Source organism: Perca flavescens, chromosome 20, assembly GCF_004354835.1.
Source record: "Perca flavescens isolate YP-PL-M2 chromosome 20, PFLA_1.0, whole genome shotgun sequence".
Taxonomy (NCBI): Eukaryota; Metazoa; Chordata; class Actinopteri; order Perciformes; family Percidae; genus Perca; species Perca flavescens.
Window position 1 is genome coordinate 2,263,669 of NC_041350.1, and position 12,126 is coordinate 2,275,794.

The 12,126-nt window shown below is 40.6% G+C and overlaps 1 protein-coding gene across 1 annotated transcript in view; it reads left to right on the forward strand.

The window, feature by feature from the left end:
• scfd1 (sec1 family domain containing 1) overlaps nucleotides 1–9,602 on the forward strand; it is a 58,334-nt gene extending 48,732 nt beyond the window's left edge. The window contains exons 21-25 of the mRNA XM_028566505.1: nucleotides 3,621–3,673; nucleotides 5,927–5,960; nucleotides 8,394–8,459; nucleotides 8,619–8,687; nucleotides 9,403–9,602. Of these exons, the coding sequence (XP_028422306.1) occupies nucleotides 3,621–3,673; nucleotides 5,927–5,960; nucleotides 8,394–8,459; nucleotides 8,619–8,687; nucleotides 9,403–9,426 (246 nt within the window). The 3' untranslated portion in view covers nucleotides 9,427–9,602. The remainder of the gene's footprint in view (nucleotides 1–3,620; nucleotides 3,674–5,926; nucleotides 5,961–8,393; nucleotides 8,460–8,618; nucleotides 8,688–9,402) is intronic.
• Nucleotides 9,603–12,126: the final 2,524 nt, after the last annotated feature.

Sequence of the window (12,126 nt, forward strand, 5' to 3'; positions counted from 1 at the left end):
ATCATGAAAAAAAAGGTTGTTGAACATATTTAGTCTCGTCTGACGAAATTAACACTATTTTACACGTTCATTTTCACCGTTAAAGTCCTGCTTCTGTAGCCTGGGGAAAACCCTGAGGAACTTCCGGCAAATGTGAGATGTGTTCTGCAGGTCTGTCTGAAAACCTTTTTAGAAATCTAACCACTGATCCATTCACCCAGAACATAATCGACACATTAATCCACAATGAAAATAGTCCTCCTCCTCACGGTGCGCTGGAGTCGGCTCACAGTCACATTTTCTCAGCTAAACTTAACAGTTATTGAAACTGTTAACTAAAAAAAAAAATGGCTTGTCGCCGTAATTTCGTACGATACCATAGTAAAAAGTAGGGCATATATTCAGTCCTGGTTTGTGGCTGGACAAGACACACACACACACACACACACACACACACACACACACACACACACACACACACACAGACACACACACACACAGAGACACACACACAGACACACACACACACACACACACACACACACACACACACACACACACACACACACACACACACACACACACACAGACACACACACACACAGAGACACACACACAGAGACACACATGGACACTCTCTGCAGGTTTCTCAGCGTCTGCGGTTACAGGCGACTAACAAAGATTCTGTTGTTGTGAATCTGACGGGGGAGAGGAAGGGTGAGGGAGAGGAAGGGGAGAGGAGGGAGGGAGAGGAGAGGAGGGAGGGGGAGGAGAGGAGAGGAGAGGAGGGAGGGAGGGGGAGGGAGGGAGGGAGGGAGACAGGAATGGGATGAAGATGAAAGGAATAGAAGAACACATTCTCCATCAGATCTGTGTGTGTGTTTGTGTGTGTGTCTATTTCTGTGTGTGTGTGTGTGTGTCTGTGTATTTCTCTGTGTGTGTTTGTGTATTTCTGTGTGTGTGTGTCTGTCTCTGTCTGTGTGTGTGTGTGTGTGTGTGTGTGTGTGTGTGTGTGTGTGTGTGTGTGTGTGTGTGTGTGTGTGTGTGTGTGTGTGTGTGTGTGGTAGAGTGAGAGAGAGAGTGATGGTGACCATCTTCAGAGCGAGTAGTGACTCTAGAGTCCTAGTGAGAGAACCAAAGTGTCTCCCCTGTTCTTTCTGACCACGGTGGGAGATGTGGACCAGGAGAAGTTGACCCTCTCATGATCTCATGTTGTTGATGGAGAAGAAGAACCAGGACATGAGTCAGAGGAGGAAATCCAACGCTACCAAGACACATGTAGTTAAATCTTTCGATAGGACGTAGCCACGCCGTTGATTTAACACAGAAGCATAAATCAGGCTTTAGTCTTCCAGAAAGCACTGAACTTACCTGTGGACTTTGAGAAGCCCTGAGCTAGTCTGACTGAATGTGTTTTGTATTTACATTCTCATAAAGGTCATATTGTTTTTAACTTTATGTTGATTTATATTTGACCCTGTCGGGTCTGCAGAGTCAGTATGTGAAGTGAGCTGCAGGTCAGAGGTTTATCTTTCTGTGGAAACACGTGGACAATTGTGTGTATATATATACATACATACATACATACATACATACATACATACATACATACATACATACATACATACATACATACATACATACAGTACAGTACAGTACAGGCCAAAAGTTTGGAAACACCTTCTCATTCAATGCGTTTCCTTTTTATTTTCATGACTATTTACATTGTAGATTCTCACTGAAGGCATCAAAACTATGAATGAACACATATGGAATTATGTACTTAACAAAAAAGTGTGAAATAACTGAAAACATGTCTTATATTTTAGATTCTTCAAAGTAGCCACCCTTTTTTTTTTTTTTTTTTGATAACTCTGCAAACCCTTGGTGTTCTCTCAATGAGCTTCATGAGGTAGTCACCTGAAATGGTTTTACCTTCACAGGTGTGCCTTGTCAGGGTTAATTAGTGGAATTATTTCCCTTATGAATAAAAAGCAAAGGGTGGCTTTTGAAGAATCTAAAATATAAGACATGTTTTCAGTTATTTCACACTTTTTTGTTAAGTACATAATTCCATATGTGTTCATTCATAGTTTTGATGCCTTCAGTGAGAATCTACAATGTAAATAGTCATGAAAATAAAAAGGAAACACATTGAATGAGAAGGTGTGTCCAAACTGTTGGCCTGTACTGTGTGTGTGTCTGTCTGTGTGTGTGTGTGTGTGTGTGTGTATATATATATATATATATATATATATATATATATAAGCTGATGGTTTAATAAACAGACTTTATGGGATTTAAAATGGATTTGATGACTAATTTTTAAAGGGTAGGATTAAATGTTAAACTTCTTCCTACTACTTTTTGCGCATTGTCTCTCCCTCCCTCTATCTCTGTCTCTCCCTCCCTCCCTCGCTCTCTCCCTCCCTCTCTCTCTGTCTCTGTCTCTCTCTCCCTCTTTCTCTGTCTCTCCCTCCCTCTCTGTATCTCCCTCCCTCTCTCTCTCTTTGTATCCCTCCCTCTTTCTCGGTCTCCCTCCCTCTCTCTCTCTCTGTCTCTCTCTCCCTCTGTCTCTCTCCCTCTTTCTCTATCTCCCTCCCTCTCTCTCTCTCTGTCTCTCTGTCTCCCTCCCTCGGTCTCTCCCTCTCTCTCTGTCTCCCTCCCTCTTTCTCTGTCTCCCTCCCCCCTCTCTCTGTCTCTCTCTCCCTCTCTCTCTGTCTCCCTCCTCTCTCTCTCTCTCTCTCCCTCCCTCTCTCTCTCTCTGTCTCTCTCTCCCTCTGTCTCTCTCCCTCTTTCTCTATCTCCCTCCCTCTCTCTCTCTCTGTCTCTCTGTCTCCCTCCCTCGGTCTCTCCCTCCCTCTCTGTATCTCCCTCCCTCTCTCTCTCTGTCTCCCTCCCTCTCTCTGTCTCCCTCCCTCCCTCTCTGTATCTCCCTCTCTCTCTCTGTCTCCCTCTTTTCTCTCTGTATCTCTCTCTCTCTCTCTCTCTCCCTCTCTCTGTCTTTCTCTCTCTGTATCTCCCTCTCTCTCTCTGTCTCCCTCTTTCTCTCTGTATCTCTCTCCCTCTCTCTGTCTCTCTCTCTCTGTATCTCTCTCCCTCTCTCTGTCTCTCTCTCTCTGTATCTCCCTTTCTCTGTCTCCCTCTTTCTCTCTGTATCTCTCTCCCTCTCTCTGTCTCTCTCTCTCTCTGTATCTCTCTCCCTCTCTCTGTCTCTCTCTCTCTGTATCTCCCTCTCTCTGTCTCCAAATCAAGGAAATTTGTTAATGAAATTAATTATCTTTCCTTTTTTAACCTTTTTTTCTGTTTCGTCAAACTAAAAAAAACCCTGATTGAGACGCAGATTCTTAATGTTAACTTGTCCAAAGAGTGCTTCAAAAACCTGAATTAGACCAGAAGATCACTCGTGTCTTCATCTGAGAATATTATATTCACAAAAAAGCCTTATTCTGAATATCCAACCAGAATATGTTGTTTACATGACCGGTATCTAATGAGAAGTATGGTCATATTCAGAATAATAATGGAATTATAGTGTGCATGTAAACGTAGTCATTGTTATGGAAACTTTCATGCCAATAAAGGCTCTTTGAACTGAATTGAATCAGCTGTTTGATGGTCTGACTGTTTGTCTCTTCCAGGAAACGGACGACTATCGATACTTTGACCCAAAGATGCTCCGAGGCAGCGAGAGGTACCACTCTACCTAACGTTGGTTTCCCATCACTGCTGATCAGTGTAAAATGTTCAGGCTGGGGGGGATATCGATTCAATCCTCAACGATACGATGTCACCAATGCAAAGTGAAAATATCGATATGTATCCTCATCTTTAAGATGCGCCTTTATTTTGAAATTCCCACTTTATATTTATTCTTTTGCATTAAAACGTTTTTTAGTTAAAAGTCTGGAAAAACTTAAAAAAGGGAAGTATAATATATATAATATAGAGATGAAATTTTGACGAAACTGTTTTTAATGACATTTTGAAACGGTTATTATTTTTTATTTTATTTTTTTATTGTTTCGCTTTGTTTGATGTATTTCCTGCAACCGGATTATGGTGATCCACAGAAATTAACAAAAATAAATTAAAAAAAACAACAACTTAGTAATCAAATTATCAAATCATATGTTAGTTTTTTGTTAATATAGAGTATAGGGATAGCTCAGTTGGCTCAGAGGTTTACCTCTCAACGCAGCGGCCACTGGTTTGACTCCGACCTGCGGCCCATTGCTGCATGTCATTCCCCCCCCTCTCTCTCCCCTTTTATTTCTTCAGTTGTCCTGTCAATAAAGGCCTAAAATTACGTAGCCGGAGTCCAAGAGCTCTGTAGCTGTGTCCCAGATAGAGGTGTTGAAATTAATCAAATAATCGTGGACATGGACGATGCTGCATCAATAATCATCCAGCTCATAATCGATTATTTCTGTTTATAATGTAATGTAGGCCTGACAACATTTCTGTTTACATATTCTGGTATGTTTTTGCACATTCAGGAAGAGCCATGTGCTCAGTGCTGTATAGTTTTATGTATCCAAGTTACTTAGTATTAGAGCTCTGCAGAATGTTTGGTATTTGAAGCTTGAAAAGCTATGAATTAAATATCCTACATGGCTTTAATAAAAAAATTTATTTACATCGTGATGCATCGAGATATCGAATCGGGAGATCAGTGAAGATTCACACCTCTAGTCCCAGAGCTCTGTGCGTCCTGGGGCTCCTTAGCAGCGTAATACAACCAGCAACTGCTGCGCGCATTTTATCTTTGTGTGACACTATGTTTAGTCACGTTACTGCTATTCACTTACTTTAAAATACTCCTACTTAAGGTATATGATAAATGGTGTATTGGTGAAGTAGCATTGTTCATTTTGAGGGGGGAGATACATTTAGTTTTCCAAAGAATTAATATAATAACGTATGGTGATTTACACCCCTAGTTCAGGTCGTGTCTGTGGAGCAGCTAACTGTCTAGGTGAGGTGAGGTTAGGTGAGGTGAGGTTAGGTGAGGTGAGGTTAGGTGAGGTGAGGTTAGGTGAGGTGAGGTTAGGTGAGGTGAGGTGAGGTTACTTTATTGGTACCCGTAGGTAAACTAGTTTTACAGTCTAAGAGGCAGGACATCCTTAAAACTTTGTAGACCACAACATAACATACAACACACAAAACATTAAAACATATAAAACAGGTAATGAAACGTAAAAGAGGAATAGAAAACAGTACATGACGTGACCAAAGTGCTTGTGCGTTTTGTAAAAATAATTTTACCGTTTATTTAACAGAGTGATTGCTGCTGGTACAAAACTGTTTTTAAATCTTGTAGTTCTGTAACCAAGAACTTTTAGCCTCCGTCCAGAGGGAAGATACTGGAGTTCCCTGTTCAGAGGATGTAGACTATCTCCTTTGGTAGCCATAGCTAGCCGCTGTAGTTGTTTAGCATACAGGGATGTGGGGTGCAGCTGGGACTCCCCAATCAGCTTACTTGCCCATTTTACATTTTGGTTTAGGTGCTTTTTGTGCTTGACTGAGACACAACCAAACCACGGCACTAGGGAGAAAGACATAATAGTTTCGATAAAAGCATGATAGAATAATGTCATCATGGTCTTGTCTATATGAAAATGGTACAATTTTCTCAAACAGTATAGACGCTGTTGTCCTTTTTTTTTTTACAGACATCCTCACAATTCTCCTGGAAATTTAATTTGGAGTCGATAATTGTCCCTAGATATCTATAGGATTGTACTTGATCCACTAGTTGACCATTTATAGTTATAGCCTCATATCCTGGAGTTTTTCCAAAATCAATGTACATATCCTTTGTTTTGGATATGTTCAATTGAAGGTGTGACTGGACAAAGTCTTCAATTATTGTGTATAGTGTCTGTACAACTGGTTGAAAGCTCAGGAAGTTCTCATCATCATCTTCTTCTTTCTTTTTCTTCAGCTCAATTCCCAGGAACAAGAACCCGTTTCAGGAGGTGAGTTTCTGTTTCTGGGACAAAAAAGTAAAGATTGATGAGATTCCTTCAGAGTTATTTCCTGGACAAACACGAGTTGAAAATAAAATCCAAGACAGACTGGAAATGGTGCTGAACGACAGAAATCTGTCTCTTTCATTCATCATTTCCAGTGTTTCTTCTTAGGGCTGGGCGATATGGACCAAAAGTCATATCCCGATATATTTTGGCTGAATATCGATATACGATATATATCCTGATATTTTTTTTCTGCAAAGTGAGAGCAGTTCAGTCAAAGTCAAAGCCAAATATGACACGTCACAAGTAGTTTCATAGAAACCGGCTATTTCAGTGAACAGTTGCAAAATCAAATGAATAAATGATAAACTGGTTTCTTCACCTTGTTCATGATTAAATGCTCAGCTGTTCAAATAACAATATAATGTAAACATAAATACTGTATAACAACAGGAGTTCCTTTTTTAAAATCAAAACTCCATAAGGTGCACATTTAAATAAAGAAAATATCTTAAATAAAAAGCCTATAAAATAAAACAGGCCAATCCAAAAGGAGTCAGCAGCTTGCTTGGAGCAAGGATCAAATTTGAACTATATTGATATATGCGATATGGTCTAATTCCTTATCTCATTTAAAAATATATCAATATATTTTTTATATCGATATATCGCCCAGCCCTACGTTGACTTTAAGACATCACAATATTCTTGACCAAATACCTCGATATCGATATTGCGGCGATATTCTAGGGTTGACAGTTGGTGCTTTAACAAAATATCTTCACACTTTAGATTTTTGATAAATAATTATCAGTAATGTTGACATAATGACTAAGTGGGTAAAGGCAAATAATAGAACAGTTACAACAGTCTGGTAAGTTCAGAAAATGACATCACTTTACTGTAATGCAGCCTTTAAAACCAGGAAAAGACACTTATGTCATATCACGATATTACGATATCCAAAATCTAAGACGATATCTAGTCTCATTTTCCAGCAGCGGTGGCGTTAAGGAAAGGGTTAATGGGAAGTCTCTCTCTCTTTCTCTCTCTCTCTCTCTCTCTCTCTCTCTCTCTCTCTCACTCTCTCACTCTCCATATTAGCAAGCTTTCAGTTCTTCTTTGAGCCTGAACAACAAAAACTCTGCAAAGCTGATTAAGTATTTTTGATGCAAAGGCTGTAGGTGTGTTTCAGTCCATTTTTTATGTGTGAGGATGAAAACAAGCGTTTGTGTGTGTGCGTGTGTGGTTCTATTTGTATGTGTGTCTGTGTGTGTGGGTCTGTCTGTGTTCATGTGGGTGTCTGTGTATGTGTGTGTGTGTGTGTGTGTGTGTGTGTGTGTGTTATGTGCGTTGATGGAAACGAGCATTCATTTGCATTTTCTTTTGCCGAATTTCTCGAAACTCAGTTAGAATTTGTGGCACATTGTGATGGAAACCTGGCTGTTTAAGTGTACTAGCTTGCTATGGTTACTGTACACAAACCAAGCAGCTTAAGGAGAAACACAGCTACCATTAAACATTATCAAAGACTCAGATATCGACAGGTTTTAGGATATGATCCGAGCTTTTCTAGAATCTGGTTGAAGGAATGAAAGAAAGACGCTGTATTCACAACAAGTCCTGGAACACGCTGATAAAATCCTGTTTTACGGGGCTGCATGTAAATGGGAATATTCACTTTCTTTATCCATGGAAACAGCTTAGAGGAGTGTCGTCTTTTTCAGAATAAGAGCAAAAAAACAGAATATTATGTGCATGTAAACGTAGTCCTTGTTTGCAGGTCTGTTTATCTACCAAACGTTTAAAACTCCTGTTGTTCTTGGGGTCAAATTGGATCACAAAATTTGGGTGTCTTAAACCACATTGTCAAAAAAATAACGTGGATGGTTGCTTAAAATAATTGATCAGTTCACTATTTTCATTGAATTTTGGTGTTTTTATTAAATTTTATAGCATTTTGAAAAAAAAATGATAAAAGAACATTGAAAAAAATAGACAAAGTGTCAAAAAATAAATAAAGATTTTAAAAAGTGGGGAAAAAAATGTCAAAAAAGCACAAAATACCCCGACAAAAACATTGGAAAAAGAGTCGACCAATTTTAGTTTTACATTTTGACCCAGAGAAACAACAAGTTGCAGGTCGACGAGAAGACAACACGAGAGTTAAAACTCCACAGGGAACTTTAAAAACAGACTTCACAATAAAAGCCTCTATCAGTGTTCTTCCTTTGAAGGCTTTTATTATGAAAACCCATCACAGAGACCGAGAAAAAGCTACAAACATTGCAAGAGATCTGGTCTTTGTTTGCTTGGTTTTTTAGCTTCAGCTCTGAACGGACAAACAGAACCACTTTGATACTAGCCGTGGTATTCTAGAGAGTTCCTGCAGACTGATGATGATGATGATGATGATGATGATGATGTTTGTTTCAGGCCATCGTGTTCGTGGTGGGAGGAGGAAACTACATTGAGTACCAGAACCTGGTGGACTACGCCAAGGTAGGTCCACTTCTCCGCTGACACAGAGATGACCCAGAGATCGGTGTCGTACTCAAGTACAAAAAGTCCGGCCGCTGACTTTGTGTGTGTGTGTGTGTGTGTGTGTGTGTGTGTGTGTGTGTGTGTGTGTGTGTGTGTGTGTGTGTGTGTGTTTCTCAGTTCAAACAGGGGAAGAAGGTGGTTTACGGCTGCAGTGAACTCTCCAACGCTGCTCAGTTCACCAAGCAGGTGAGACACAAACACACACGCAGAGATACACACACACACACACACACAGAGACACACACACACACAAACACACACGCAGAGACACACACGCACGCGGAGACACACATGCAGAGACGCACAGACAAAGACGCACGCAGAGACACACACACACACACAAACATACACACACACGCACACAGAGACACACAGACAAAGACGCAGGCAGAGACACAGACACGTGCGCGCCCACACACACACACACAGACGCACACAGAGACACACAAACACACGCACGCGCACACATGGACGCACACACACACACACGGACGCACGCACACAGGCACAGACATACACACACTCAAACACCACCACACATACACACACTTACAGCCACACACACACACACAGACGCGCAAAAACAGACGCACACCAACACACAGATATGCTCAGACGCACAAAGACGCAGGCACAGACATATATACACACACCCACACACACACACACAGACGGACACACACCCATACACACACACACCCCGAAACTTTAATGCCATTTGAAGAATCTTGTTGACAACAATCCACTCCAGTCGGGAACTACTCAGCGTAACGTGATGACATCATCGCGAGAAGGCCGACGCCTCAGCTTCCTGCTGCACAAAGAATCAACGTTCCAGCTGTTAAGGGTTCAGATCTTAGATGGTTTTAAACAGGATCATCTTTTTCTTTTCTCTCCACAGCTCTCCCAACTCGGCCAAAAGTAACAAGAACTCCGACAATATGTGAACCTCTCTCTCTCCCCCCACTCCATCGTGGCTGACCTCTTTCAATATTCCAGTTTTTTGTAACTCTTCTTCTGTAAATTGACTAAACAGTTTGTGTCTTCATTGTAATTTCTGTCTCTTCCTCTCAGTACTAATAAAGTTTAATGAGAACTCAACGCCAGCCTCGCTCTTTATTTGCACTTCTTCTACTTCTCTAATTCCTGCACCAATGTAAACACACAACGGATTTAATGGGCTCAACGTGATTCACATTCAACATACAGTAACAAAGCTCTGAGGCACTCTTCTTGCAAAAACGTTAAAAAGCCTTTATTTAAACGGCTATTTCATCTTCCCTGTTTGTGCCACCATGCCTGGTTTCCTGCTCAGTTCTATTTTTAATAAAACTAAAGATTTCCTTATGAAATAGCCATTTAAATAAAGTCTTTGTAAACTTTTTGCCTTTTCGACTTTTGTGTTACCTTCATGATTAGTTTGAACTTGAGCACTGCAGACTTTTTTTCTTCTTCATGAAGTCCTTTTTCGTCTTCATCTGCACGTTTAAAATGCAGTTTGACGTCCACACTTTGTGTTTTTTGCAGATGGGTAATTGCGCATTTATTACTCAAAACATTTTCCGCTCAAGCAGATACTTAAAGCTCCCATATTCTGCTCATTCTCAGGTTCATAATTGTATTTTAAGCTTGTACCAGAATAGGTTTACATTTAAAAAAAAAAAAAAAAACACCATATATTTTGTTGTACTGCCCATTGCTGCAGCTCCTCTTTTCACTCTGTGTTCAGGTCTCTGTTTTAGCTACAGAGTGAGACATCTCTTCTTCTGTACTATCTTTGATTGCACTCGCACATGCTCAGTAGCTCAGATGTAGATCATGTCAGCTAGCTCCATAGACAGTAAAAGAAAGGCTGTTTCTCCAACTTCAGTCAGTTCCAAGGCAAGATCAGCTGGGAGACTTCTTCTAAACCAGGGAGCACATGGAAGTAGTTCTTCTGGAGATTATGGTGAACTAGTGTGTGTTGGAGCAGTGCTTTGCTATTGAGAACGAGGTAGCATGATAGCGCTAGCATGCTACGGTTGCGGTTAGCCAGCTCGTCTCGGCTAGTGATGATGTTGAACAGCTCACCAGGAGACTGAAGGCAGGACACATTCAGAAACCAGATCTCACTCAGAACACCATGGAGGGATTTATTTCAAAGTTTGTATGCGTGTGGAAGCACCAGAGACACAAAATAACTCCCCAAATCACCAGAAAAAGTGATTTTTCATAATATGGGCTATTTAAAGGAATAGTTCACCTGGATACAAGATGAACTGTTGATAGCCCCTCCTCTGAAGGCTCTCTATGGAGGGCCGAGCGCCCGGAAACAGACTGACCAAGTCCAAACCAAAGAGCAAAAAAAGTTGTATCTGTTTGTGTGCTTGTGGAGTCCAAACTATTTTCACTAAACTTAGTTTGATTTAATTTTGTTTAGCGAGAATAGTTGTTTGGATTTCCATATTTTCAGAAAGCGTTTCAACGTTTTATAACCTTGTTTACTGTCTTTTGTTCAGACTCTGTTAGAGTCTTTATGCACTGATATTCTTTAAGAAGACAGAGACAGACACACAGACACAGCCACACACTCGCACACACAGACAGACATGCAAACACAGACTCACACACACAGACACTGACTGGCTAGTAGTCCTTACCTAGGTACTGAGCATGTGCAACTCCCAACAAAGATGGAACAGAAGTGAGATGTCTCGCTCTGTAGCTAAAACAGAGAGCTCAACACACAGGGTGAAAAGAGGAGCTGCAGCAATGTGCAGTACAACAAATATATGGTGTTTGTTTTTTTTAAAGTTAAACCATGTAAACCTATTCTGATATAAACTCTAAATTATAAACCTGAAAATGAGCAGAATATGAGCACTTTAAATCCTTTAACCTTTCTTTTTTCCCCCGATGTTTTTGTCGCCTTTTTTTAAGTGTTTAAGTGTTTTTGGACATTTTCTGCCACATTTTTGTCTTTTCTATGTCATCCTGAGTGAATAGAAGTTAAACACACTGTTAAAGGACAGGAAGTGAAGCGAGTGCATCCTCCAGCGAGGAAAGGACAGGAGGTTATCTATCGGCTTCATCTTTTGGAAGCAGGAACCTGACATCCTTATTTTAGGCCCTGCAGCAAATAAATCCAGCTAAAGTTTAAAGCAACTTAGTTTGGCACAAACTGTGTTATTCATTTCAGTTTGTTTCCTGTTTAAAAAGAAATGAAAAAATGAAATATAACTTTTCATCTGCAGCAGTTTTGGCTGATTTTACTCTCATTAACTGTGTTTGTCTCCTGCAGACTGGAAAGTTTCTAACTGAGAGGAGGAGCAGGATGACTGGTGTTTTCTCTCTCACACACACACACACACACACACACACACACACACACACACACACATCTGTCACTTTAAAGGCAACCTGGTACAGTGTGGTTCAGCTGCCATGTTCCTCACCACGGAACCAAAAACAAGGAGATCAATCTGAGGATTATGTGTGTGCGCGTGTATGCGTGCTAAATCTGAAATGTAGTGGAGTAGAAGTAGAAAGTGACATGAAAAGAAAAAACCCAAGTAAAGTACAAGTACCTCAACATTTGGACTTAGGTACAGTAGTGGAGTAAATGTATTTAGTTACATTCCAGCGT